Here is a 27,367-nt window from a genome sequence, read left to right as displayed (position 1 = left end):
TGCGGCATAAAACTAAACTCACTCACTCACTCCAAGTGGTATTAAACAAGACTCAAACGAACTGAAAATGATAGACCTGTAGAATACACACAGCACATAAAACTATAAGGATGTAAATTTTATTTACAATGATTTATTTTTATCTGACATGTGTCAGAAGACTTTGGTTTATGAGATAACATCCAAACAAAAGATATGTTTTACAAGACATATGTCAGATTAATCCATAAATATGACCAGACTGTCACCAAGCTCAGAGTCAAAGTTTATTAGGATTTATTTTCATTATTAAAGTGGCAGTGACTGTCAGCAATCACAATACTTCACTATACTTACAAACAATACAGATTTTTAGAGAAGGAAAACAAAGGCACTATTTATTCATTTAGATACATAACTGGAAAAATAACCAATTTTTTAACCTGATAATTAGTGAAAAGCTTCCTAAGCAATTTGGCAAACTGTTATTGAAATCAGACCCACAGATGAGTGGATGATTATAAAAATCTGCCTGAAACTCAATTCTTTTCTACCTGATGCCGATGTAGGAAGAAGCAAGTGTTTTGAAGCCTGTGGTCATCTGACCCTTCAAGGCTCCACATATGACCTTATAAAGTCTTTAATTTCATGTTAGATCTTGAAGTCGTTCATAAAAGTATTCCTGTTTTGTGGAATTACACATACAGTAGTCTAGATAATTCTCCACAGCAGGGACGTATATGTACACTGTCGGTAACTTCTACAATCGAAAACAAAGAGTGTTTTGAGGGCCTGCCCTATATGGAGACAGACTTTTCTCACTAATGCTAAGATTTGTGAGATCCCATACTGATTTCAATTTGTAAAATTATGCTAAGAATTTCTCAAAAGCCTTGATGGATCCCCAACCGTCATGGTTTGGAAGACAAGAGATCATCAGAATCTTGAACACAGGACAATGTGGTGTCTCTTCTACAGTCAAGATGGCAATTGTCAGGATGAGTTAACTTTAAGTGAGATTGTCTCACACTATGCCGCATAATATTTGAGGGGGAGGATGGGGTGGGGGAAATGTCCTCTTGGGGTTGTTACTGCAAAGTGGTAGAAAACCTAACACAGGACAATCTACTTCCTCATAAACCCTCCCCTCCTCAAAATACAAACCTCACACAGAATGCATAAAACCACATACAATATTGCTACAACTTGAAGTATTTCCTGGATGAGATTCTGCAAGGGCTGCAGTCAACCCAGGAGAGCCAGGTCATGGCAAGATATGGGGGGAGGTTACACAACTAGTCTGCCACTGGAAACACACAAGTTAAAATACTGATACTTTGTCTATGAGATAAAAGTGATAATGACAATGATAATATTCACATTTCTGAAATGTCCATTATGGCTACTGAAACGATGGTCTGTTGAGAAATGTAGCATTCCGTCTCATTGCAGTGGGTATGTTTACAACCAATCAAACTGCTAACACTAGCTTTATAACTCTTAGAAAAGGTGACAAAATGAGACAATTATGTGAACACAAAATATGTAATGGCATATCTATATGTACATGATAAATATATTTGTGAAAACAACTGTTTCAGACACAAATGTCAAGCTGAAGGATGAGTTTATCAACAGGAAGACCACTTCAGATGCAAGTTTGTTCAAATGGCGTGGACACTAGGAAAAATTATGATCATGTAGATGTTTGTTTGAAGCATGTTCATATACTAACAGTACCCAATTATTGCTGGGAACATATGAAAAATACTCCACTATTAACACTAAGTATACCAGCACTGAAAAAGCACACAAATAAAATGTAATGACACAAATATAATGCAATGACCGATGAGTTTGTATAAATGTTTGAGACATTACTGAGTGCTTCCTCTATTTTCACCCAAACAATAATCAAATTTACCCATATAGCACAAGTCAATTCAGGCTTTCAAAGAAAAGAACGATCTGACAAGTCTCTTTTTCCCCACCTACAGACATCATTCTAAAGGATTTAATCTTTTGGAACTCTGAAAGCTATTCATGATTCTTCAGATTTTCTAAAACTGCCTTTTTAATAAAAATGATGTTTTGGGCAGTATGGAGAGAACTGTTGTAAAAACTTCTGTCTACACTAAAAATAATTTTAAAAGAAACAGTAGAAAACATGAAATCGGAGAAAACTGTCATTCTTACGTAAGGGAACACTGGGTAATCTAAACACTACATGATGTCTACCTTACAAGTTGAAAACTGATGTACAGCAGCACCAAACGAAATCATTTCTCCGGCAAACTAGGGTGACATAATATATATAGTGATAAAGGGGATTTAGTTTGACGTATTATACAGTCAATAAAAATGGTACGATTATACAAACAAAATAAAACGTTGGACATTTTCAAGACAATCACGGATAAAATCCCAGGTCTGGTGTATAGCTGGTACAAATTGAGAATAGTTTTGGTAATATCCAGGTTCGATCATTGTCGGTGCTATCATGATATTGCCAATTTCATCCTACTTAAACCCCTTATGCATATATTCAATTACAACACGTGTACCTAAACACTGAATAGAAATGTGCAGAAATCTTCAGTTTGGGAACATGAATCGAAGCACAAATAATTCCTACAATTGTTTGACATCGAAAGCTAGATCCCAAACTATCTATTGCTGAACATAAGGCTAAGTTACCGTTTTAATCTTGTAAGACTCTGGCAAAGCAAACTGCAAATATCCTTAATCTGTATATTTGTTTATACATCTGCTTCAATGAACACCGGTTGAGTGATGGTTTATGTCCACAGACCTGATGTTCCATCTAAATACTGCCACTCTACATAATTAAGTACGGACCAGACCAACCAGTGGCTGGAAACGAATGGTATGTCAACCTGGTATGATGCCACATGGTTTAGCCACTGATAACAGCCTCTTTAGCTAAGTCTGGTGACAAGCATGTGGTACCAGGGACCTACCGGTATTCTGACATTGACTTATCATGTAACACGTCACAAGAGTGTACCCTTATAAATGACACTGTATTACATCAGACAAGAGTTGGGTTGTAGAGAAGACCAAGATATTTGTAAAGCCAAGCATTGGTGCCCCATATTCCATCACTTTCACCACCATATCTACAGAATGTCATGTAATGAAATATCAATTCATTATTCAAATATGACAAAACTCTACATGGACAGTGTGTTGAGATTGTGGCAAAGTAACACGCTAATACAGACATGAATGTAATTATGATATAAGAAGACCACCTTGTGCAAACATTTATGTCTGTGATTAAAAATATGACTGTACTACAAATAGCTCTTCTTTCCCAAATTGGGTCTGTATCTGTTCATCTTGTTGACATGGTTGTCTGTCAGACTTCAGAACAGAGATAACTGTCCTCTATCGTATGGCGTCCATATGGCTGCCAAGGTGACCATGTTAAAAAATTGGATCACAATTCCGTGATCTCGTTCACCAGATGACCAATGAGGCAGTGTGTTTGGGGTTACAGGACACAGTCCAATGTTGACTATGTTGACTATGTTATCAGAGCAGGTCTAGGTGCATGTGCCAGGATGTCCACCCACAACACTGATGACTGATTTCACGTTGCTGGCTATGAGGCTGTTTGTCTCAGGTGAACCACTAGATTGATGGCAGATTGATTCTTCTAGGAAAAGTTCATCTGGAAAATACAGGTCAATATTAACAATCATAATTCGGTTTCTAGGACTGTCTGGTCCAGACTCGATTATTTACAGATCGTCGCCATATAGCTGGAATATTGCTGAGTGTGACGTAAAACTAACTCGCTCAGTTTTCAGGATAAATCAAATAATTATGAATGTTACTTATATTTATGTTGATAATTAAACTGGTTAATACAAGTAAGGTTTTCACCAAAGTGGTGTAAGTCTACAGCCTGCTTATTTTCAAAGGGAGACTGATCAATTCTTTTATATTACTGTTTAATCTTCATACACCCGTGAAGATCGGGGGTTTAAATTTGTCTTCAGCAACCCATGCTTGTCGTAAGAGACGCCTAACAAGATAGGGTGGTCAGACTCGCTGACTTGGTTGACACATGTCATTGTATCCCATTTGTGTAGGTCGATGCTCATGCTGTTGATCGCTGGATTGTCTGGTCCAGAACGCCGCCACATAGCTTGAATATTGCCGAGTGCAGCGTAAAACTAGACTAACACACTCAATATCGCCTGAGCTGACATGTCAGTAAACCTACAACCCCTGGATACATTTCTGTGTTTCTACATCTGATTGGCCTGTGTGACATTAGATGTCCAACTAAATGTTGAGATAAGGGAAACAGGAATGGGTAAACGAGGACCTACCATCTCCAGGTCTATTAGACATGAAGACATCCATTCAATCAAACCATTTTTGGGCCTTTCTTTTGCGTGTCAGTCAGTTTTTCAATGTTGAATTTCTCGCAAAGTTTATTGTAATCAATGAGATTGTTCACTGTTGATATCACCAAACCAACCCAGTATGGTTTATAACGTGCATACTAATTGGTCTGTTAGACTGAGTCTGGTAGTAATATAAATAAGCAAATGAAAATCAAGGGTATTTAATATGAGAAAAGTTGGAATATATCCAGGGTTTTTTTTTTTTTTGCTGTAACAAGTATGTAATTTTCTGACTAAAAATGTAATTTTTGGAGTAAAATTGATATTTTATACTTATCCTGACTCATGCTCTTTTTGCTTGTCTTCTTCTTCTTGCGAACATAGTGGAACACTTGTATCTCCCTAATTGAAGCTCCCTTCAATTTAAAATCACTAATTAGTATTCACCACGAGTTACCTCCTTTCCACAAGCGCGTGAACGAGGGCGCCACCTCTACCCATGTGCCTCACTCTCTCCTCATATACTGAGGGCGGTGGGGTAGCCTAGTGGTTAAAGCGTTGGCTCGTCACGTCGAAGGCCCGGGTTCGATTCCCCACATGGGCACAATGTGTTAAGCCCATTTCTGGTGTCCCCCGCCGTGATATTGCTGGAATATTGCTAAAAGCGGCGTAAAACCAAACTCAGTCAGTCAGTCATATACTGAGCCCAACATTTGAATTTACAGGGAAATCCAAAGTGTTATTTGGGGAGGATGGGAGGGCTGACCTCATGAGTCAGGATAAGTATAAAATATCAATTTTACTCCAAAAATTACATATTTTTCCTTATCCTGACTCATGCTCTTTTTGCTTGTAGCATCCTACGGAACGGAGGTGGGAATATCTAATACTTTGGATTTTTAATAATTAGTGATTTGAACTGTGATGATTGTAATAACCCTATGGGAACTTCATAAAGGCACTGAATTGATGAATTCCTGCTGCTAACTTATCAGCTGCCATATAAAAGGTTATTACCATGTACTTATTATGATAAAGTATATATAACATTAATACAATGCTTAAGACTAATAGACTTAAGCTTGTTAATATGCTAGTATAAACTCCTTAGAGTTTGTTAGCTAAAATACTTTAAGATATAACATAGTACTAAGCTTAAGATATGATTAAACTTAAGCTAATTATATAATAGCAAACTCTTTAGAGTTTGTTAGTTAATATACTTATATGATATAGATATAATGCTGAGCTTAAGATATGAATAAGCTTTAGCTACATATATAATAGCAAAACTCTGTAGAGTTTGTTAGCTAATATATTTTATAATATGAGCATAGTACTGTGCTTAAGCTATAATTAACTTAAGCTACATATATAATAGCCAAACTCTGTAGAGTTTGTTAGCTAATATATTTTTATAATATGAGTATAGTACTGTGCTTAAGCTATAATTAACTTAAGCTACATATATAATAGCCAAACTCTGTAGAGTTTGTTAGCTAATATATATTTATAATATTAGTATAGTACTGAGCTTAAGATATAATTAACTTAAGCTACATATATATAGCAAAACTCTGTAGGGTTTTGTTAGCTAATATATTTTTACAATATGAGTATAGTAGTGTGCTTAAGATATAATTAACTTAAGCTACATATATAATAGCCAAAAAACTCTGTAGAGTTTATTAGCTAATATGTTTATAGTGTAACCATAGTACTAAGCTTATAGTACTGAGCTTAAGTTATGATGAAACTTAAGCTATATATATATAATAACAAAACTCCGTCGAGTTTTGTTAGCTAATACCTTTATAATGTAACCATACTGCTTAAGATATGATGAAAACTTAAGCTAATTGTATAATAGCTTAAAAACAACCCTTTAGAGTTTGTTAGCTATGATATAAACCTAGTATTGAGCTTATGAAGGAAAACTTAAGCTACATATATAATAGCAAGAACTCCTCAGAGTTTGTTAGCTAATACATGTTATAATGTAACTATAAAGCTTAAAATATGATGAAACTTAAGCGAAATATATAATAGCAAAACCCTCTTTAGAGTTTTGATAGCTAATATACCTATATGATATAAACATAGTACTGCTTTAAGATATGAATAAGCTTAAGTTACATATATAATAGCTAAAACTCTGTAGAGTTTGTTAGCTAATACATGTTATAATATAACCATATTGCTTAGAAATATGATGATACTTAAGCCAAATAGCAAAAACTCTTTAGAGTTTGTTAGCTAATCTACTTATATGATATAAACATAGTACTAAGCTTAAGATATGAATAAGCTTGCTACCTATATAATAGCAAAACTCCTTAGAGTTTGTTAGCCAATATATTTTAATAATATGAGTATAGTACTATGCTTAAGGTATAATTAGCTTAAGTTACCTATATAATAGTAAAACTCCTCAGAGTTTGTTAGCTTAATTAACTTAAGCTATGTATAAATAGCCAAAACTCTGTAGAGTTTGTTAGCTGATGCATTTATCATGTAACCATAATATTACTCTTAAGATATGAATAACTTAAGGTAAATATATATAATAACAAACTCTGTAGAGTTGTTAACTTATATATTGTATGATGTAATAATCATAGTACTGTGATGATAAACGGAACTTAAGTAAATTATATATAGCATGAAGCTATTTAGTATTGTTATAAGATAAGTAAAAATCTGTTAGATTGACTTATCTTCTCCGAGGAACTGTCAGCTGTTGTGCGAGGACCATGGGATCGAATTGGTGTATACCTGAGACGCCCTCGTGGTGATATCTCTCAGATAATGGTTTGCAACCACCATATCGGATCTCCAGAAATAAACCCTCCAATATTTCAATCACATTTGTGTGGAACAATTGTAGAAGTTAGCGCTTATAATATCATGAGTATTAAGCTCATGGAGGGTCGGAATAGGTCCATCCGCATATGCACGTAGTATGACAGTTCTGATCCAAATGGAGATATAGTACATGAGACTTCTCTCTGCGTAAGTTGATGATAGAGGAAATAATCTGTTGCATTTTTTACTCCTGTTTGGTTTGGTGGAGATAAAATTACAGTGCTCTTGCTGGCCATCTTGATAGAATCATCGTATCATGGGGTCCAAGTATGTCATCCAGGCGTGTTCATAAACCTCACTTGTGAGGTGTTGGAGCACTATATTCATATCCCCAGGTTGGGCGGAAATTTCCGCTTATTCTCCAAACAGAAGTTTAGTAGGTTTACTAACCATCTAGTTGTGTTAGTCGCTTGATGAAATTCAGCTGTAGTCTGAAACGCTGTGGATTTAGATCCACTTGTATCTTCGTCTAGGTAATTCGCAAGTAAGTCCTTGACGATGTAGGTGCACAACCAGGTGTGTCTGTCCTCGTTGAACTTTATGTAAAATCGCCTGACTGCCGATCCCTCGCCTTAACTTGACAGGGGAGGTCTCTATCTTGAAGAAAGGCAGTCTAATCATGAATGTTCAGGTTAACTGGACTGTAATGAGGCTTGCTCGCTCACTGATATATAGTTGTCACTTGTGACGTAAGTCTTGAACTGTGAATAGAGATCGACCTCTGTGTAGGTCGTTGTCCCTCATGGGTCCAATCAGAACAAGGCATTTTGATTCTGTATAATACCCGCTGTGATGTCACCGTGTAGCGGAAAACCCACCTTGAACTTGAAAATTCTTTGTCGCCGTTGATATTAGCATAAACGCCGGTCTTCACCGTAGCTTCCCCGGTTATCCGAAAGTGACCACGTGTTTCGAGGGTTAATGGTAACCGCTGAACCTCCGGCGCCAAATATCTCGCCTGTAATTTTATGCTGGGTAGGTTATTTTCCTGGTTGTCGGAAAGTAATTTCAGTTTTGAATATAATTCGACTTCCTTATATATAAGGGTATAAACAACTTGCAAGTTGTGAGCTTGTAGACTGTATACATGAATGTATCGTCATAATTGTAGAATTAACGCTGAACTTGTTGTACATATTTCTTCTCAGAAACTTTGACGCATTAAGAGTTATACTCGCTGTAACAAGGCTGCTGTTCAATTTCGATATTGAATTGTTCGCAGATATGCGTAATGGTCACGCATGTAGATAATCGTATCGTCGTCCGGGATTGTATATTAGCAATTTATACGGAATAGTTGATTTCTGTGAAGATCTATGAAATGTCGCTGACTAATAATACAGCGACGTTCTGTGTTGTAAATAGCCTGAGCAATTATCTTCGCAGAGGCTTATAGACGGCATCTGGCATACAGTTGATAATCAACTTATGCGACGCCTTGAACGGACTGACGAAAGTAGCTATATATGACGAAAGTGGCTAGTATATGGAAACCTTGGAGGAGACTTCCTCGGTGAACGCCGGAGACTTCGCTGGGTTCTCGGCATCCCTTCTAGATCTTCTGGGTGAAGTAGACTTGAGTTACTTAGCCTTCGCGACCATCGCTAAGGTGTCGAGTCAAAGCCCCGATTAGTATATATATATATATATATATAAATATATATATGAGCTTGTTTCGCGGAACAGCCTCTGTGTTTAACAGGATGTGGATCGGCTAAGCTTTGCCTAAGTATGGCCGCGCATGGATCATCTTATCATATTCAGAAGTCGCGGTTACTAAGTCTGGTGATAAGTGTCTAATTGATCGCTCTAGATCTATTTAGGCCAGCCAACATACGCCTCGCCATGGATTCAACAGAACCAATATACGATTGTAGTTCTTATACTTGATATCGATGATCAACTTGTCTATGGGTTGATCTTCTCGAGACTTGTGAGGGGAACGTTGATAGTTTCGCGAAGCTCTTGTATAGTCCCTCGATGTCCTTCTAGATGATGATGATCTGGATTCAGGTGTCTCTTCGCGATGCCTTCGCTGAAGCTTCCTCTGCGTCCGGGTCCGGGGAACGACGATATGACCTTCGCGAAGGCTTCCGCGGATGTCTGATGGTCCGAGTCCACATCTAGGATGAAACCGCGATAAGGTGATGATTTATCCTGCCTTCGCTAAGTCCTTCGCGAAGGCTGTACATCTAGGTTCTTTCCGCTTCGCAAGGCTGTACATCTAGGTCCTTTCCGCTTCGCTAAGGCCTTCGCGAAGGCTGTACATCTAGGTCCTTCGCCAAGGTGGTCCGCGGACTTCCTTCGCCGAAGGTGACATCGCCCTGGCTGCTACGCTGACGGGGTGCCTCTGGGGTGTTGTTCACGCTTGGAGCCTTCGCTGGTGCTCGACTCCTGCTACCGCAGATATTGGTCCTCCATGATGTTCATAATTTGTCGCGATCATGTCTTCTGGGATGGTCTGCTAATTTCCAGGTCGCCGGTGCTTTATCTGGCGGTGTTAATGGAGGGGTCCACCGAAAATCGTCCGACATCAGTGTAGAGGCATCAGGCTGCATGGTGATCTCTGCTGATGTCGTTGTAGCTGTCCCCGGTCGCTTTCTTGTATGCGACGCCGGGATGATGATCAGCTGATCATCGAGAGGTCCAGGTCATCGGCTGGAACAATCTCGCTGAGAAAGTCCTAGTAGACTTCGCTGATTTTCCCTCAGAGGTCGACGCTGCCCTGTGTGCGACGCCCGCGCTGAGTGTTGGTAATGATGGGACCCTCAGGGACCATCATCGATATCTGCGCGCTTGGTACATCAGGCTGCATGCTGATCTGTGCCGACATCGGTCAATCTTTGATGTACATCCGTATGATGACCGGCTGATCATCATACAGGCCCAAACTTCATGGGAACGGTCTCGTTGTTGAGATGTAGTAGAAAACCCTCTAGTCTTCTGCTGCGACGATGGGATGTCTGGGGAAGCAGAATGCTTCTTGGAGATGGCGGACTACGCCCCACACCTCTCCACCACTCTAGCGAACACCACACGGGAGGGGAGTCGGCCAACAGCAGTAGACTGGCTTAGGGGTTCTCGTGTATCAGTCATACTAGACTCTGCATACGCCGACCTATCTGCCAGCGCAAACGCAAAGTAAATATTAATAAAGAGGTAGAATTGGATAAATTAGTACCGCGAACTGCAATGTGAATATAATAAACATGGCTACCGCATATCATATTAAAGGTGGATCAGCAGCAGCATAAAAACGTAATCTGCAATAGTACAGAATTTTCATCAACGTAATCCACTGAAACAAACACGGGCCCCGTGAATAAACTGTAGAAAAACGACTAAATATCAATATATAATCGTTGAAGGATACTAGCTAAACCTCTATAGATGTCTATACGAGGTAACTAACTAAATATAATCAAAGGATATAGTGTGTCGGAGACACAGGCGCCTCACGCCCAGCTCACTGGGCTTAAGAAGGAGAGAGTGAGGCACATGGGTAGAGGGCCTGCCTCGCCAGCTTGTGGAAAGGGGAGGTAACTCGTGGTGAATACTAATTAGTGATTTTAAATTGAAGGGAGCTTCAATTAGGGAGATACAAGTGTTCCACTATGTTCGCAAGAAGAAGAAGACAAGCAAAAAGAGCATGAGTCAGGATAAGGAAAAATTTGATATTTTATACTTATCCTGACTCATGCTAATTATGCTTGTCTCCTTCCTCTTGCGAATGATAGTGGAACACTTGAAATCCCTTGAAGTTCCCTTTAAAAAGCGGACGTAAAATCACTCACCCAGAGTAGAGTCCCTTTCCTCCCTTTGGCGCCCTTTTGACCGACCATGCCTTGTCACTCTCTCCGTATGAATGCCCGACACCCGGATTTACAGGGAAATCCAGACTGCCATAAGAGGGGAGGTTGGGAGGGCTAACCTCATGAGGCGGGTTAAGTATATAATATAAATTTTTGTCAGAAAATTACATATTTTTCCTTATCCTGACTCATGCTAATTATGCTTGCAGAATCCGTCGGAAACGGTGGTGGGTCAGGCCACGTTCTGGATTCACTGGTTGTAGATTTACGTCCTGTATTACCCCCCCATGGGAACATATGACGGCACTGTTGAAGATTCTGTTCTTTCAACTTCTCTCTGATGACTTGTCAGATTTCTTTCGAAACTTCTCCTGACATTTTCGTGTGGATTTAGATATACTAATATTCCATTAGTCATCTATTACAACTCCATCTCTTGATGCACGCATCAAGTGGAGATGCGACCCTTCTTCATGTACGAGTATGTCCTATACAAGTACAGGATCTATCACTCATGCTAGTCTGTCCTAAATGTGTGCATGGACTTATAGCCATTGCTCTCCAGAGCGTTGGTTTTCACAAGTCACGTGATAAAAGGGCTGAGATTTACTCAGCGCCTTTGTTGAACCGTTAGTTGTTGTACTACAACAAGTGGCCCAAACTGGTGAATGCCTGAGACATCTTCGGGTGGCAATGTCTCTGAGGTAGTGGTTGGCAAACACCGTGTTCGATCTCCAAAAGCAGCCCTCCATTATAGTTGTAATCTAGCAGTTTCCATGCAGAGCAAGTGTTGACGCCAGGGCTCTGACTTCGTGTTGGTTGGAGGCTCGTGGAGGCTCAAGTCCTTCTGCTTTATAGGCCCTTAGTATAACGGCTCTCATCCAGATCGATATCGTTGTCCGTGAGACTTCCGTGGGCGTCCCAATGGATAAGGGGATGAATAGGTGCTTGAATTTTCGTCTCCTTTGTTTTAGTTCTCTGTAGGTAGACTTTAAGTGCTCTGACTGGGCATAAGGATAGATCCTCGTATCTTGTGGCCCAAGGACTGTAGACAGTGCTGGGATGTGGAACTGTCTGTCAGGCTGACCGGGTAGTTGGTTCTTGGCGATAAAATCCCATCTCAGTCCAAGATGTACGATGTCTTGTTTCAAATCATGTTCATTCAAAGTCCAGAGCATGTATTTCTGACATCCGTGCAGCTGTACCTAGGGCTATCAGGAACAGCGTTTTCTGAGTTAGTAGCTCAAAGGATGTCCGTTCTAGAGGCTCGTAGGCATCACTGGTGAGATCTTGTAGAACTATGTTGAGATCCCAGGCAGGAGCCTTAAATTTCTTTTGTTGGTCTTCCAACTTGAACGAGCATAGTAGTGCCAGAATCTCTGGTACTTTGGTCAGCTTGATACCTGTTTTCATGGTGATAACTGTACTGAGGGCAGCCAAGTAAGTTGAGAGTGTTGAACCTCTCAAGTGTCTCGTCTGTCGAAGATGTGGACATTAGTATTCCGCCACTTGAGGATGTGTTGCCTTTCCTCTTTGCATACAGTTCAAATTTCTGCCACTTGTCGTCGTACAAGTTGCTAATTTATCTGCGTAGAGCTAGTGTAACTGCTTTAGCTGCTCTGGCGGAGTACCCTCTCGTCTTCAGGAAAGCTTTAATACGCTCCATGCGTGTAGCTGGAACAGTGTCGGGTTCCCATGAGCTTGCTTGGTGTGTGGATGGACGAGTAGGTTCGACCACTCTGGTAGTTTCTGGGTTGGACTTCCGAGTTCTTGTATTAGGACGGGAAACCATACCCTCGCTGGCCAATAGGGCGTGACCAAAATAGGTTGCAACGTCTGCTTGATTTTCTGTAGTACTTGTGGTAGCAGTGCAGGAGGTGGAAACGCGTAAGCATTTAGTCCTTCCCATGAGATGCTTAGAGCCTCAGGCCCATGCCCGAGGATCTGGAATCGGTGAGACGAATGTTGGTAGCTGTTTGTTGAACTTTGTTGCATGCCTTCATGTAGATGTTCAGGTCATCGACTTTGCTGAACAGGAGAAAGCTGAGTTGTAGCAGACTTGTTGATCTTGTTGACCCTTGTTTGTTGATGTAAAACGCCACTGTGGAGTTGTCCGGGTGTACCATGAGTCGTGCGTTCTTTAGTACGCTGGACCAATGTTGCAAAGCGTTGATTACTGCTTTCATCTCCAACATATTGATGTGTGACTTCTGATCCTGACTCGACCACTTCCCTGCTGCCACTTCGTTGTTGAAGTGCGCACCCCATCCTTGTAGGGAGGCATCCACGTAGAGATGAGTGTTGCAAACCGGCTCTGTCAAAAAGGTTCCTCCGCAAACATTCGACTTCCGAGTCCACCAAAGGAGATATGGTTTCAGGCTGTCTGGTAGTATTAACAGATCAACTGTAATCTCCCTCTGCAAGTCATGTCTTGAGCTGACGTGAGTAGACCGAGCATGCTTTGCCAAGCACGTAGTGTCAACAGAGAGAGCATTGCTTGAGATATCATCTGTTGTATCTTGACCCAACGATCCTCTGGAACAACTATGCGATTCACTGGTGTGATAAGTCGAATTCCTAGAAATTGCAGATCTTGTTTCGGCTCCAGTTCCGACTTGAGGAGAATTACTAGCGATCCTAGTTGAGTGAGCAGCCTGATGGTGAAGTCTAGTTGCAGTCTGAGTTGAGTTGAGTTGGGCTTTACGTCACATCGGCATTATTCCAGCCATATAGTGACGAGAACAAGTCTGCATTAATATACATTGTAAGTACAAAGTGGTTTCGTTTCAAAGACATACATTCATTACGTTGTCATTTTAGAACAGAGAATGTCATAGCACTAGATTGAAAAGCAGATACATTCGTTATTGACATTACACAGTTACATTTTATGATATAGATCGACTTCCCTCAGGTAGTTTAGTATCAGATGAGCGCTAACGCTGGAGAACAGATCTTTCAGATTGGTTGCGTGATAATGCGAGTCCCTTGCAGATGTAAAATCCACACAGTCAAGCAGAATATGCTTGACGGTGAGAGCCTCATCACAGGAGAGACATATGGGGGGTCCATCCCCATCTGTTTTTAGCAGATAGTCATGTGTAAACCGACTATGGCCAATACGACATCGTCGTAAAATTACTTCATCACGTCTTGACTGGCAACCCAAGCAGGTATAACCGACTGTTGGCTTCAATTCATGGAGTTTGTTTCTTTCTACTTGGGTGTCCCACCTTTTTTGCATCAAGTCCCAGTATAGCTTTTGATAGTGGGTTTGAAATCACTGTACGGGATTAGCAGTGGAGATAGGGCTTTTCAAGAGCTGCTTTTGCTGCAGCATCGCCTTAGTGTTACCTGCTATGCCGACGCGACCCGCAACCAGCAGAGGATGATGTCATATTGGCTAGTAGAAAGGTCGTTGTACAGTTCTAATATGTCCAGGATGATTGGGTGACTTGAAGTCACGTTTAGAAGTGCTTGAAGGCAGGATAATGAATCTGTAAATACGATGAAGTTTTTGGACTGATTTTGCTGTTGAATGTAGGTCAGAGCTGAGAAGATAGCTTTGGCTTCAGCGGTGAAAATGGAACTGTTGTCGGGATCCTAGAGGAGACAGTCTTGGCTCCAATGACTGTAGCGCTGGCAACTTGGCTATCGCCCTTGGATCCGCCTGTGAAGATGGATCTGTGAGTGTTATACTTGAACGTAACTGGTTGTATTCCTGTTGGAACACCAAGGATTTGTTTCAGACTTTTTGAGTTTAGTGAGGGTAAGATCGACCTGTGGTTTCACCATTTGCCATGGTGGTGAGGACAGAAGTCGGTAAGGCGCAATGATGTTGAGATCAATTTTAGCTGCAGATATGTGTGGTTTGATCCTTATTCCAAGTGGTGGAACCAGGCTTGGCAGTTTAGGAAATAAGTTTTCATAGAGCGGGTTGAAAACACAATTGTATGCTGGATTGGACTCATTTGAACGTAATTTAGTGATATACTGCAGTGAGAGTTTAATGCGCGTTGTTCAAGGGAAGGTTCATTGGCCTCCGATATAGACTGTTCACCGGAGATGTCCTAAAAGCTCCCAGGCAGAGCCTTAGTCCTTGGTGGTGGATAGAGTCTAATTTTTCTAAATTGCTTTTGCAGGCTCCACCAGAGACAATGGAGCCATAATCCAGTTTACTGCGGACTAATGATCTGTACAGGTGAAGGAGGGTGGTCTGATCCCCTCCCCACTCTGTATTTGAAACTACTTTTAGCAAGTCTAAAGCCTTCAGGCACTTTGTTTTCACATATTTTATGTGTGGTAAGAATGTCAGGTGGCGGTCGAATATGAGTCCAAGGAATTTGGCCTCTTCTATTACTTTGATGGGAGTACCATCTAAAGTTAGGTCTGGATCCTTGTGTGGTTTGTATTTACGACAAAAGTGAATACAATTCGTTTTGGATTTTGAAAACTTAAAACCATTTTCATTGGCCCATTTTTGGATTTTGTTAAGGCAGAGTTGTAGCTGCCTTTCTATTGCATGCATGTTCTTACCACGACATGAAATATTGAAGTCATCGACGAAAAGGGACCCATCAACGCAACTGTTCAGAACTGTCTGCAGCAGTGGTTAACGCACGGTTATCAGCGCAATCACTCGATTTAGACATGACTTGTGAATACCTACGTACCCAGTCCTTAGCACGTCTATGGATGGAAAAAAGGTAATTAGTAAATTCAACAGAGGTTAAATTTACACAAAACTTACAGCGAGAGCTGAAAGAACATGAAATAGTGCAATTAGCACATAATAAATGAGGGTCAGCCGCAGACACTCGGTACCTACAACGAATACAGGTTTTCATCAAATGTAAACACAATGAAAACACAAGTCAAACAACGGAAAATTTAAATCAAATTTCAAACCGTAATGTAGAAAATAATCCTAAAAACCGTATACAGCAATAATTTTGATGTAAGGTCCGAAAATATAAAAGCATATGTGCCGTATAAGGACCCAGGTGCTCTAACAACCGTCCTCAAGGGCGAAGAAGGAGAGAGTGACAAGGCATGGTCGGTCAGGGGACCAAAAGGGCGCCAAAGGGAGAAAGGGACGCTACTCTGGGTGAGTGATTTTACGTCCGCTTTTTTAAAGGGAACTTCAAGGGATTTCAAGTGTTTCACTGTCATTCGCAAGAGGAAGGAGACAAGCATAATTAACATGAGTCAGCATAAGGAAAAATACATTCTTTTAACATCTTTCAGCATGATGTGACTTGTGACCTACTCCACTAAACCATGGAGGTGCTCCCAACAATCATGAGGTGCAGCATCCTTTTACTTACTGTGTTGGGATACTGAGCAAGAATGACTCCTGAATGTACACCGTCTGTAGTCAGCATATTCGTCACAGACTGACCTGCAAATAGAAATAGCCATTGAATATACTGGTATGGAAGGGTTAACAGATAAGTTTCTTCTCAGTACTGAAGTGTACACTACATGAGAGTTTGTAACCTGATCAAAGATACTTGGCCAAAAGAGGTCTTAAAAGGTCAAAACCTGGCAACAATTCATCATTGGCAAATATCATAACAATAACACTGAACCAATTTTGCATTCATATGCATGTTGCTTAGGCCAACCAACAGTGCTACAGTTGTCGCCTCTGCATACACTGCACTCAGCAATAACCCAACTTTATCAATAAAAATTGTATCTGGATGCGATGATCCACAAATTGAGGTGAGGTGAAATTGGTTTTTACGTCGTGCTGGAGAATATTTTGCTCATATGACGACGTGCATGCATGTGTATGTGGATGTGCGGCTGCTTGTACTAGCCCAGACTTAAGCTGGTTTTATAGTGCTAGCCCACTGAGATACCATGCCGCAGTGAAGCATGAATACCCCACTCAGACACATTATACTGACTCCGAGCCGACCAGTCCTTGTTGTACCCATTAATGCCGAGCGCCAGGCAAGGACCAACAAGTACCATATTTTAACGTCTTTTGGTATGACGCGGTCGGGGATCGAACCCGCGACCTTCCGCACTCCGGGTGGACGCTCTAACCACTACACCACGGAGGCGGTCCCTATGCAATAGGGATACAATGACATGCTTACGACAACCAGGTTTTGCTGAAGACCACTTCTAGCCCGTCTTCACTGATTACAGCTATAGCAAGGCAACGAAACAAGTCTGAATGAAAGTAGAACCAGTGGTCCATTAAGAGAGGACACAGACGGGTCCTGAGGTGCTCACTAATTAACACTCTTCTGACTCGATGTTCTTATGATAAACTATCTACTTGGCAGCTCTTCAAGGACTATAGCACTAATGCCAGTTACTACTGCTGAATCAAAAGAGTCAGTCGCTGAGTTAAACTGAGAGTTGCTTACTAAATTCTTCTCCAACCATTTCTTCCATGCTAGCATCTTGAGCAGCATTCACAGTGAGTACTTTGTCTCCCTTCGATGACTGAAACAGAGAACATTAGTGATTTTAAGAAAGGAGGGTGAATTCATGCATGCAGGAGTGCAACAGAGCCTGGCCGTGATTAAGATGATCAAATTACCTCTGCAACTTGGCTTCACATAACACTGCTGCCAGGTCAAAATATCTCAGGTGTTCATGCATGAAAAAAAGTGGGTCGAAAGCAAGTGTAACAAAAGTTGTTTTTCAAGAGGGTCAATCCATATGCCAGTGTTCTCAAATGGTGTTTCAAAGTAACAGGACATTGGGTCTTGTAAGTTTCAGATGTGTCTGACCCGATGAAAATTCACAGGACCCATAGAATAAATTTAAACACACATTTGAGATTTAACATTTATGATTTGCATTGAAATTATTAACAAACATAAGATTTATAAACAGCAAACACGTGTCACATGTCACATACAACAACTTCAGTCAAAGTCATTGCGAAATGTACAGTCAGACACTGGGGCCGGCGGGTTGTAGACTTCTATCGAACCGTTGGCGAATCTGCCGGATTTGTCAGAAGGTCTGACGCTATTCGTGAACACTGATATGCAAGGCTTATTTTGACCCAAGGTCAGTGAGTGAGAGAGTTAGTTTAGTTTTATGCCACACTCAGCAATATTACAGCTATATGGCGGCGATCTGTAAATAATCGAGTCTGGACCAGACAATCCAGCGATTAACAGCCTGAACATCAATCTACGCAATTGAGATACGATGACATGTGTAAACCAAGTCAGCGAGCATGACCACCCAATCCTCTTAGTCGCCTCTTACGACAAGCATGGGTTACTGAAGATCAATTCTAACCCAGATCTTCACGAGTTGACTCGAGGTGCAATAAAGTGACTAAATATGACCACCAAACTCAGGATTTGACCGGTCTATTGGCAAATGCAGGGGTTGTGTAAAAAAGTACATAGAGCCTGAGTGGAACTCAACATTACTACACACTCAGAAATGAACTGGCATATGACAATGAAATATTATGAAAGACAAGTTTCTCTTACTTCTCTGTATTTTTGTAGATATGCCTTAAGAGGTTCAACATAGTTGTCAAACCCTAGAGTTGACATGGCAAACAATATGTCTTCTCCGTTGATGGTCTTCCGCTTCTCTTGGTGACATCGCTCACTTGCTCTGGGCAGGGTTAAGGTCAACACACATGTACCAGTACCTACACTAGCTATTGTGCAGGACTACCAGCACACTGCACATTTCCCAAACAACTGTAGTAGACGTGTTCATAAACCACATTCCCACTTCAAGACTAGGAAACACATGATGTAGAGCAATAAAACCCATCCCCAGAAGATCAAAACCTACTAAGAAAATTAGTGAGACAGAGACAGATGGCCCAAATGCTGATTTCACCAACATTTCAAGTAGCCATACCGCACTAGTGAAAACCACGAGCATGGAAACAGTCAAACCAAGGATTTTATACATGGTGAATCAGGGACTGAAACCTACAACGACATTCCGGCACAACTGAGTCACAAACCTGTCAATGAAATCAAGATCACCAGCGCAATTCTGTGTAGGAGTAGATACCCATCAGCCAATACTGGTTTTAAGGGGCAAATAAACAGATCTTACTCTGTGACCACTGATTGTCATAATGGATAAAGGGGCAGACTTGGAGCCCTGGGCCCGGTTGTTCAATACTCGGTTATCTTAACCGCCGGTTAACTCCTAACGGCCGGTTAAATCCTTAAATGGCCGTTAGGTAACCGACCGTTAAATATGCGTTGTTCAAAACATGGTTAGTCATGCCGTTAGCTAACATCGCCGTCAAAGTTTAACAGTGTGGTTATCGTCACTGGTTAGCTTCCACATATCCCTTAATTCTGTTTTCTGTTTACTTCCGGTTTACCAAAAATGGAAACGCAAAATGTCGCCTGCACCCCAAGGAAAAAGAGAAGTCGAAATTTCTCTGCTGACAAAGAATGTTATCCAGTCAATGGTTGAGGCCAACTCTATAGTTTATCATAGGCATGCGAATGTCGTAGCGCTACGAACATTTTGTATTAGAACACAAGGTTCCAGCCGTTTGCATAATTTATATTTCAAAGACATATGATCCCAGCTCTGTGTGGGACTTACTTCAATTCCAACAACAGAAAAGATATTTTAATGAAAACTATAGCACAGCTATAGATAAAATATGATGAATCCATGAACAAAATATTAATATTAGAAGCATGTTGTCTGTGGATAGAAAATGTATAAATATTACACACAGAGTTACGCTTAGACGGCTACAGTCTTAATGAATCTTTGAATTCCCACAAGACCTATTGATCACTTTTCACTCCTTAAATTGTCATTACTGTATGGCCCAGTCGTGAAGATGATATCAATATCATTTATTAATTATTTGCCAAGTCTGTCAAAAATTGTATTGTATGAACACACATTGCCAAATCTTTTAACATCAAACAATATAGATGTTGTGAAATTAATACCATTAGCTTTTATCTGAAACATGCATTCAATGCCAATAGAAACTTAATATGTTACTAGCACCATGTGCAAGTAATCAAACTGTAATTGTACTATAGGCCCCAGGGCCAACACTGCTGAATAAAATCGATCTATTTTCCGACCTTACTGTTGACAGGAATCTCATGAATAATACTGTGCAATATCGTCATTATCTGAACGCCTTCACAGACGCATATTCCGGAAATGTCTTGAAAAACATGAAGCTGCGTCTAATTTATAGATGAACATAATTTCCTCGATACTCATTAATCAGATGAACCTTCATTTATTTCAATTCACAAGTGACTGCAGAAAATGCATAATTCTTTTTAATGACTTTACGGTCGGAAAACATGTACATGTATTATATTTCATAAGGGTATTATAGAACGCTGCAACGATTCGGCAGAGAAATACTATTGTGCCATTGTATTCCTTCTATGAACCTATCAGTGTATAACATTAGCATTCAGATATTGTTATAAAATAAGTTAAAAATTCCAAATATTATCGTGTAATATGACAAGAGATAGTGTTGTGTTCGCTGTGACAAAAAGGTTTCGATATTCAAATATAACATTTAATCAAAGTGACTACGAAGTAGGCCTGCATATCACTCACAACAGAAATAGATACATAATAATGTTTTGTTTATTTTCCTACACATCAGTTGCGAGAGCAATGTTTATGCTAACTAGGTTTTTGTCAATTTATATAGCATTTTTAAAAGATGATTTGCTTCAATTAAAACATTCGAAGAATGAAAAAGAAATTAGGCCTATTGCTGAAATGATTAGTAAAAATATAATTAAAATCCATCTATGGGAAGGGATGCCAGAAGGACATATCCAAACAAAATCGGATAATTACTTGGAGTATAGACTTTCAAAAAAGCATATTAATTAACAATTATATCAGTTTTTCATAAAATCACTAATAATTCTGAAACGTTGCCGATAAACCTGGAAACGTGTTCAGATGTTTTCATAAATACACTCACACTAACGCTTCAAGTGCACTTTAAGCTCTATTGGATAGTGTTTACAAAATCACGCTTCGCGAAGGCCGGTATTGAAATGCCAATTACATCACTTATATTTCATATTCAGCGACAAATGAATCACTGAATTCTAAGGCTGGGGACGGGTACTAGGGTACTTTCGAATCCTGGTCGGGTACAGCTGGAATCGAGTCCTATTTCTAGGAATCGAGTATCCGAAAGGGAGAGAGCTCTGTAATGACAAGGGCAGACAATAGCTTGTCTTTTTCATTTTTGACGTAACACACATTTACAACATTGAGTGAGTGAGTGAATTTAGTTTTACGCCGCACTCAGCAATATTCCAGCTATATGACGGCGGTCTGTAAATAATCGAGTCTGGACCAGACAATCCAGTGATCAACAACATGAGCATCGATAAAAGCGAATTGGGAACCCGATGACATTTGTCAACCAAGTCAGCGAGTCTTACCACCTGATCCCGTTAGTCGCCTCTTACGACAAGCATGGGTTACTGAAGATCAATATTCTAACCCGGAAATTCACGGTTTTTTACATCATTGGTATTGTCCGATTAATGGAGCATAGTTTTAATGACTGTAATTTATCTGTGCATGAGCAGTGAGTAGTTAAGTTACAGTAGCAGCAGGAACGAAACGTTCGTTGTTATAACGAGGAATGTAAGTAATGGTGTTACTCTCTATATTGGTTAAACAGACGTAACTTAAATAGCTTGAGGTCGGTTTTAATGTCTTATTACCAACTGTTCAAGTTTTCTATAATAATCTCTGTCAAATCGTGATTGAATATTCAGAAAGTTGACCGAATGTATTTCTTACATTTCGGTACTTTCGATTCAGATTCGGCACGTACATACGCGGGTACTCGATTCCATTTTTCCTACTCGTCCCAGCCCTACTGAATTCCTCATACATATTAGAATCTAATTACAACTAGTCTTTGTCACCAATACCAAGCGTCTAGATAAACTGAAACGAAAGATATTGGGGGTGGAAACAAATGCTGTGCTCGAAAGACAACACCTGTTTGAAATGTAAACAAAGACAATTTCAGACTTTACACTGTGTAGCATTTTCTCAAATTTTCAGACACCCATTTGCATGGAAAGAGCATAGTAGCAAGAAATAGGAAATTAAAAATAGATACAATACAGGAATGTGATGTGTTTACACGAAACTGTCAAGTTTCTGTGCTGCGTGACGCCATGACTGACGCAAAATCACGCAGAACGACACTGGCTTCTTCTCTTTCTTAAAATGGGAGTGTATTTGGCAATTTCTCTGAGGTGAAGGTAGGTAGAATAAGAGTATACACAATCACCATATCCCGCCAATTACACTTTCAGTATCATAATGTAATCGTTCGGATATTTTTTTCATGAAACTAATTTAATTATCTACATTTAGCCTTGTTCAATATCATATCATACGTGGGTATAGGGTGTACATGTTATATTCTTTGAAAGTGTTTGTTTGAATAATATTTACAGAAGAAATTCACACATTTAGTGTAGTAAATCATATATAAACCTTTCCACAAGTGTTAAAAAATGAAACGTAGGCATCATGTACTTGTACAACATGTATTTTAGTTCCTATGATGTGCATAGTTACAGTTTCGTATGTAACTCTTCGTCAGAATAATTTCTAACATCGAAGTCCAGTCCACGATACACCCTATCCTTTCTTTGCTGAACTGGCATCATGAAAGCAGCGTTAGCCATGAACGCCATTTGCGAGTTAACCACACTGTTAAAAAGTTAGCAGAGGTCCTTAGGTGTGTTAACTTAACGTCACGTTAACAGCCTGTTAAAAGTTAACAGAGTTTTGAACAACAAGATAACCCTCTGTTATTAGGTAACAATCAGTTAAATGTACTTAACAGCTGGTTAAAAGATAACCGAGTTTTGAACAACCGGGCCCTGGTTGATAGTGTCATTGTGACGTTACTCCAAATAAATGGGTGAAGGCTTTCTATCATTGACATATCACCAGAAACATTTACAGGTAAAAAACAATATTTTCCATTGAGATATCCTAAACTCTTATGGAGAGATAACATTCTGTCAATAATAAAGAAGGACAATAGTTGAAGCTTGAAGGATACTCGCTGGTGATGAAGCTGATGAACTCTGATACACACTCCTGAACGCACTCCTTGGCATCTTTTGCAATCTGTAGGAGATAATGTTGGCATTCAGTTAATTCCAATCAGCATGGGAGTGAGTGAGTGAGTTTGGTTTTACGCCACTTTTAGCAATATTCCAGCAATATCACGGAGGGGGACACCAGAAATGAGCTTCACACAAATCAGCATGGGAGATACATTTAACGTCGGCGAGTCTACAGTATTGGTTTGCCAGTGTGCTGGGTTGCCAGTACCAGTGCCACACTCTTGTTTCATCTATGATCCCCCAAACCGATGTACTGCATCCACTGGCAACACCCACTCCAACAGATATTGTGCTGTATTATTATTACCAACATTAAAATACATAAAACCATTTTAGCACTAAACCAATTTTTACCTAGAAATAGAAATACCTAAATAATAATAACAATGGACAAATACTTCAATTATTTTTACCTGAAATAGGAATACCTAAATAATAATAATGGATAAATACTCAAATTACGTGAAGATCACAGTTCATTTGCATGCAGTTTTGGTAATGACAGTGAGTGAGTGAGTTTAGTTTTATGCCGCACTCAGCAATATTCCAGCTATTTGGTGGAGGTCTGTAAATATGCTAGTCTGGACCAGACAATCCAGTGATCACCAGCATGAGCATTGATCTACGGAATTGGGATACGATGACGTTTGTCTGACCACCTGATCCCAATAGTCGCCTCTTACAACAAGCATGGTAGTGACAGATTATCCCTGTGGACTGGCAACTACATATTACACAGTTGCTTTTCTAGGAGGTGGGATTCACACCTAAAAAGGTTCAGTCAAGTGAAGTATTTTGAGAAACTGCCATGTAATTAACATGAAGCTTATTTTAGAAAAATGATTTGGGAAATATTCTGCAATGACAAACTGTTAAACTACCTTTCCATTGGCTGGTATTGATTTCTTCATAATTCTTGCAACATTTGCAATGGGTAAAAATCGATCCTGCAAAGAAAAAACATCCATCATTCAATACAAGGATGTGAAAATAACACGAAAATTTCAAAATGTTCTTTTTCAATTTGTTAAACACAAAATGGTTCATCAGGTCACCAACTAATCCTTTCTTGTCGTGAAATGAGTTTCACTAGTCCAAGGATACCACTGACGTAAGTCGTTAATATTTATACCTGAAGTATGGGATAACATTGTTATCATCCAAGTCCCAACCTACCTGTTCTCTGAGTGGCTCATCTGTCTTGGCTTCTTCGTCCCCTTCCCCTGATGCTATCACCTCATCACCATCACCTGCAACAGATACTCTTATGTACAGGGGGCTACGGATCCACAGCTCCACAGACTATAGTACACTGAATTTTAGTGTCAACTTCCAACTACGGCTGCAGTGAGTTAGTATGTTTTTAAGCAGCTTTTAGCAATATTCAAACAATATCACAGCAGGGGACACCAGAAATGGGCTTCATACATTGTATCCATGTGGGGAATTGCAACTCTGTCTTCGGCATGACAGCGAGCGTTTTAATCATTAGGCTACCCCACTACCCCAAGTTACTGCTGTAAGTGTGGATGGCATAAAATACTGTTGACATCATTGTTCAAGCTATGCCACGGCAGCCTGTAAACGTCTAGAGTTGACTAGGCGAAAGGAGACTGGAAACATGACTGCCGATCCAGACAATCCGAGAGCGTAAGGTTTTTACACCACTTTAGGAAATATTATAGCAATATCACGACTGGTGACACCAGCAACAGGCTTCACACTCTGTATCTATGTGAGAAATCGAACCCAGGTCATGGACGTGATGAACAAACACCTGAACCACTAGGCTACTCCACAGCCCCCGACTATTTTGGACATACACAACACACTACACTATACTCCACAGCCCCCACCCAGGACTATTTGGACATACACAACACACTATACTCCATGTGATCCACTAGGCTACACCACAGCCCCCACCCCCACCCAGGAGTATTTGGACATACACAACACACTATACTCCATGTGATCCACTAGGCTACTCCACAACCCCCACCCCCACCCAGGACTATTTGGACATACACAATACATTATACTCCATATGATCCAAGGTATTGCAAAGTGTTCCTGGTGTGTTCTAACCCAGTTTGCCACGATACTGTATTTGTACTTACCTCCTTCCACCTGATACTGATTGCTGCCTGCCAGGAACGACTCACTTAGACTGTTGTCCCCGGAACCTTCAGCTGTCTCCATCCTGAAGTCAGACAAACCACATAATATTCAATAAAAGCAGTTGTGAAATTTCCTACTAAAAGTTGCTAAAATCATGAAAATGTCCCACTGACAACCCTTTCAAATAAAATGTAAATGGCATTCACACATTCACCCCATGAAGGAAACTAACATGTGCTTTCAACTTGACAACTGAATATTCTTAACAACAGGGGGTACAGCACATGGCCAAATTCTCATTTTTCTTAAACCTTCAGGGATTGGGAAAGGCATGGGTCATGGATCATTTTGCACATTAGAAAAAAAAATGGCCCATTAAAATTTTGAAGTTTACTATTGATACAAGGGCAGTGTCTCCGAAAAAATGGCGACTCACACGCTAACAGTTCAACATGTTTTGGTGCATGTCGTTTGTGTATACTGTGAAATAAACAAGAAAATGGGTGAGTTACCGCTACAAATTCTGAGCAGGGATTTTGGCTTGGAATCGTGAAATCACGATTTTTCGAGCTTCCGAAGACACTAGCTCCCAAAGTACTGCTTCGATTTTTGTGCTGTATGTCTCATTTTGTAGGTAAATCTATTGGCTTGAAATGTGTGCATACTTTAAATGGGGTAAATACAGGAGTATTGTTGAATTCGCCCTGAAACGAACCTGGTGTGGTGACCTCGTTACATCCCTTTCCTTTTATATAGTACTAAGACTGACTGACTGAGTTTGGTTTTACGCTGCTTTTATCAATATTCCAGCAATATCACGGCGGGGGACACCAGAAATGGGCTTCACTCATTGTACCCATGTGGGGATTCAAACCTGGGTCTTCGGGGTGACGAGCCAACGCTTTAACCACTAGACTACCCCACCGACCCTATAGTACTAAGACCCTATCAGTGACAGTATATACCTTGATGGCAGTTTTTAGCGTTACAAGCCCCTGTGCATTGAATAACAATAATCATATCAACATGTAGGTGACAAACTATAACTGTTCTAAAACATGTTTAATATTATGAGCATGAGTATCTTATCCAAGCAAAACAGGAGATAATCAACAGAACATAAACATCTGAATAGTAGAGCACTATTTGTTAGCATGTTTGGTTCATGCAGGTAACTGCCGGCTGCTTGGATTGTTGTTGGCAAAGGTATAAAGGACATGTACCATAGATAGAAAAAGTGAGGACTGTGTTCAAGTGTCTGTTGATGAAATGATGACAATCATACCTCCAGTGAGACAACAGTTCCAAGAAAAAACATCACCACTGGTGCTTGTGTGATGTGGACATTCAATATAAATGATTCATCATACTATGACCAAGAGGTGGGTCTTAGGCTACTAGTTATAGTAAACTGTTACCACATGTCTAATGCTATTCTTGGAATTGTTGCGTTTCTGTATTGGTGAATGAATAACCAGGAAACTATCCTCTTCAACTTGGAAAAAAAATCTGGTAACATTTTGAATGCGGAAAGGTTGGGATTTTGTACCCCTGCAGTATCGGGATTCACGGTGTACCTGTGAATATCAGCACATCGTTCTACAGGCAACATGTCGACCTAGTACGTCAAATTTCCGACAATTTGTCAGATCGAGCCGGTAGTCGGCTTTGGCGAGGTCATCTTACAAAAGAAAATGGCGGAGAAACCTGAAAATATCCGAAACTGTTTAAAAGAGTGAACTAGGGTGATCACGATTCCCATGTAGATAGAATATGGTTTGAAAGAGTTGCACGTGTAGTCTATTGGCCAAAGGATAATAACAACAAACCTGGGTGATTGAGACGAGCTTGAGAAATTGGTTGGTCAACGCACGAGCCAGTGAGATTGCAGCAGGGCCTAGCCACTCAGCGAAGAATGCAGTCAATGATTTAACAGGATACTAGTTTGCTGCAGACTTATTGCAGCAATTAAGGCAATAATAATATTTATACATAATATACTACTACACTCAGTTTCATCCTTTCTGTAACATATGTTACGTTCTAGAAATGGCAGAGT

At 40.2% G+C, this 27,367-nt stretch overlaps 1 protein-coding gene across 1 annotated transcript; it reads right to left on the bottom strand.

Moving 5' to 3' along the window:
• Window positions 1-103: 103 nt before the first annotated feature.
• Window positions 104-27,276, bottom strand: LOC124285292 (nuclear transcription factor Y subunit beta-like). Its single transcript, XM_046721490.1, has 9 exons — window positions 27,138-27,276; window positions 25,308-25,390; window positions 24,364-24,437; window positions 24,069-24,134; window positions 23,121-23,188; window positions 18,517-18,646; window positions 17,425-17,503; window positions 16,366-16,439; window positions 104-3,676 (listed from the first exon to the last, which is right to left on the bottom strand). The coding sequence occupies exons 2-9, from the start codon at window positions 25,387-25,389 to the stop codon at window positions 3,662-3,664; spliced, it is 588 nt and encodes a 195-aa protein (XP_046577446.1). The 5' UTR covers window position 25,390; window positions 27,138-27,276; the 3' UTR covers window positions 104-3,661.
• Between the last annotated feature and the right edge of the window lie 91 nt (window positions 27,277-27,367).

This window comes from Haliotis rubra, unplaced genomic scaffold, assembly GCF_003918875.1.
Source record: "Haliotis rubra isolate DU_JTF1 unplaced genomic scaffold, ASM391887v1 Scf358, whole genome shotgun sequence".
NCBI classification, from domain to species: domain Eukaryota; kingdom Metazoa; phylum Mollusca; class Gastropoda; order Lepetellida; family Haliotidae; genus Haliotis; species Haliotis rubra.
Note: the sequence above shows the minus strand (reverse complement) of the source record. Positions and strands in the feature narration are given on the sequence as shown.

Bases quoted from the DNA above. Each gene is read 5' to 3' on its own strand.
- LOC124285292 (XM_046721490.1), bottom strand. From the start codon at position 25,389: ATGGAGACAGCTGAAGGTTCCGGGGACAACAGTCTAAGTGAGTCGTTC. The intron at 23,189-24,068 runs GTAGTTTAACAG...TATCTCCTACAG, and splicing joins CAATACCAGCCAATGGAAAG to ATTGCAAAAGATGCCAAGGA. The intron at 17,504-18,516 runs GTAAGAGAAACT...TCTCTGTTTCAG, and splicing joins ATCTACAAAAATACAGAGAA to TCATCGAAGGGAGACAAAGT.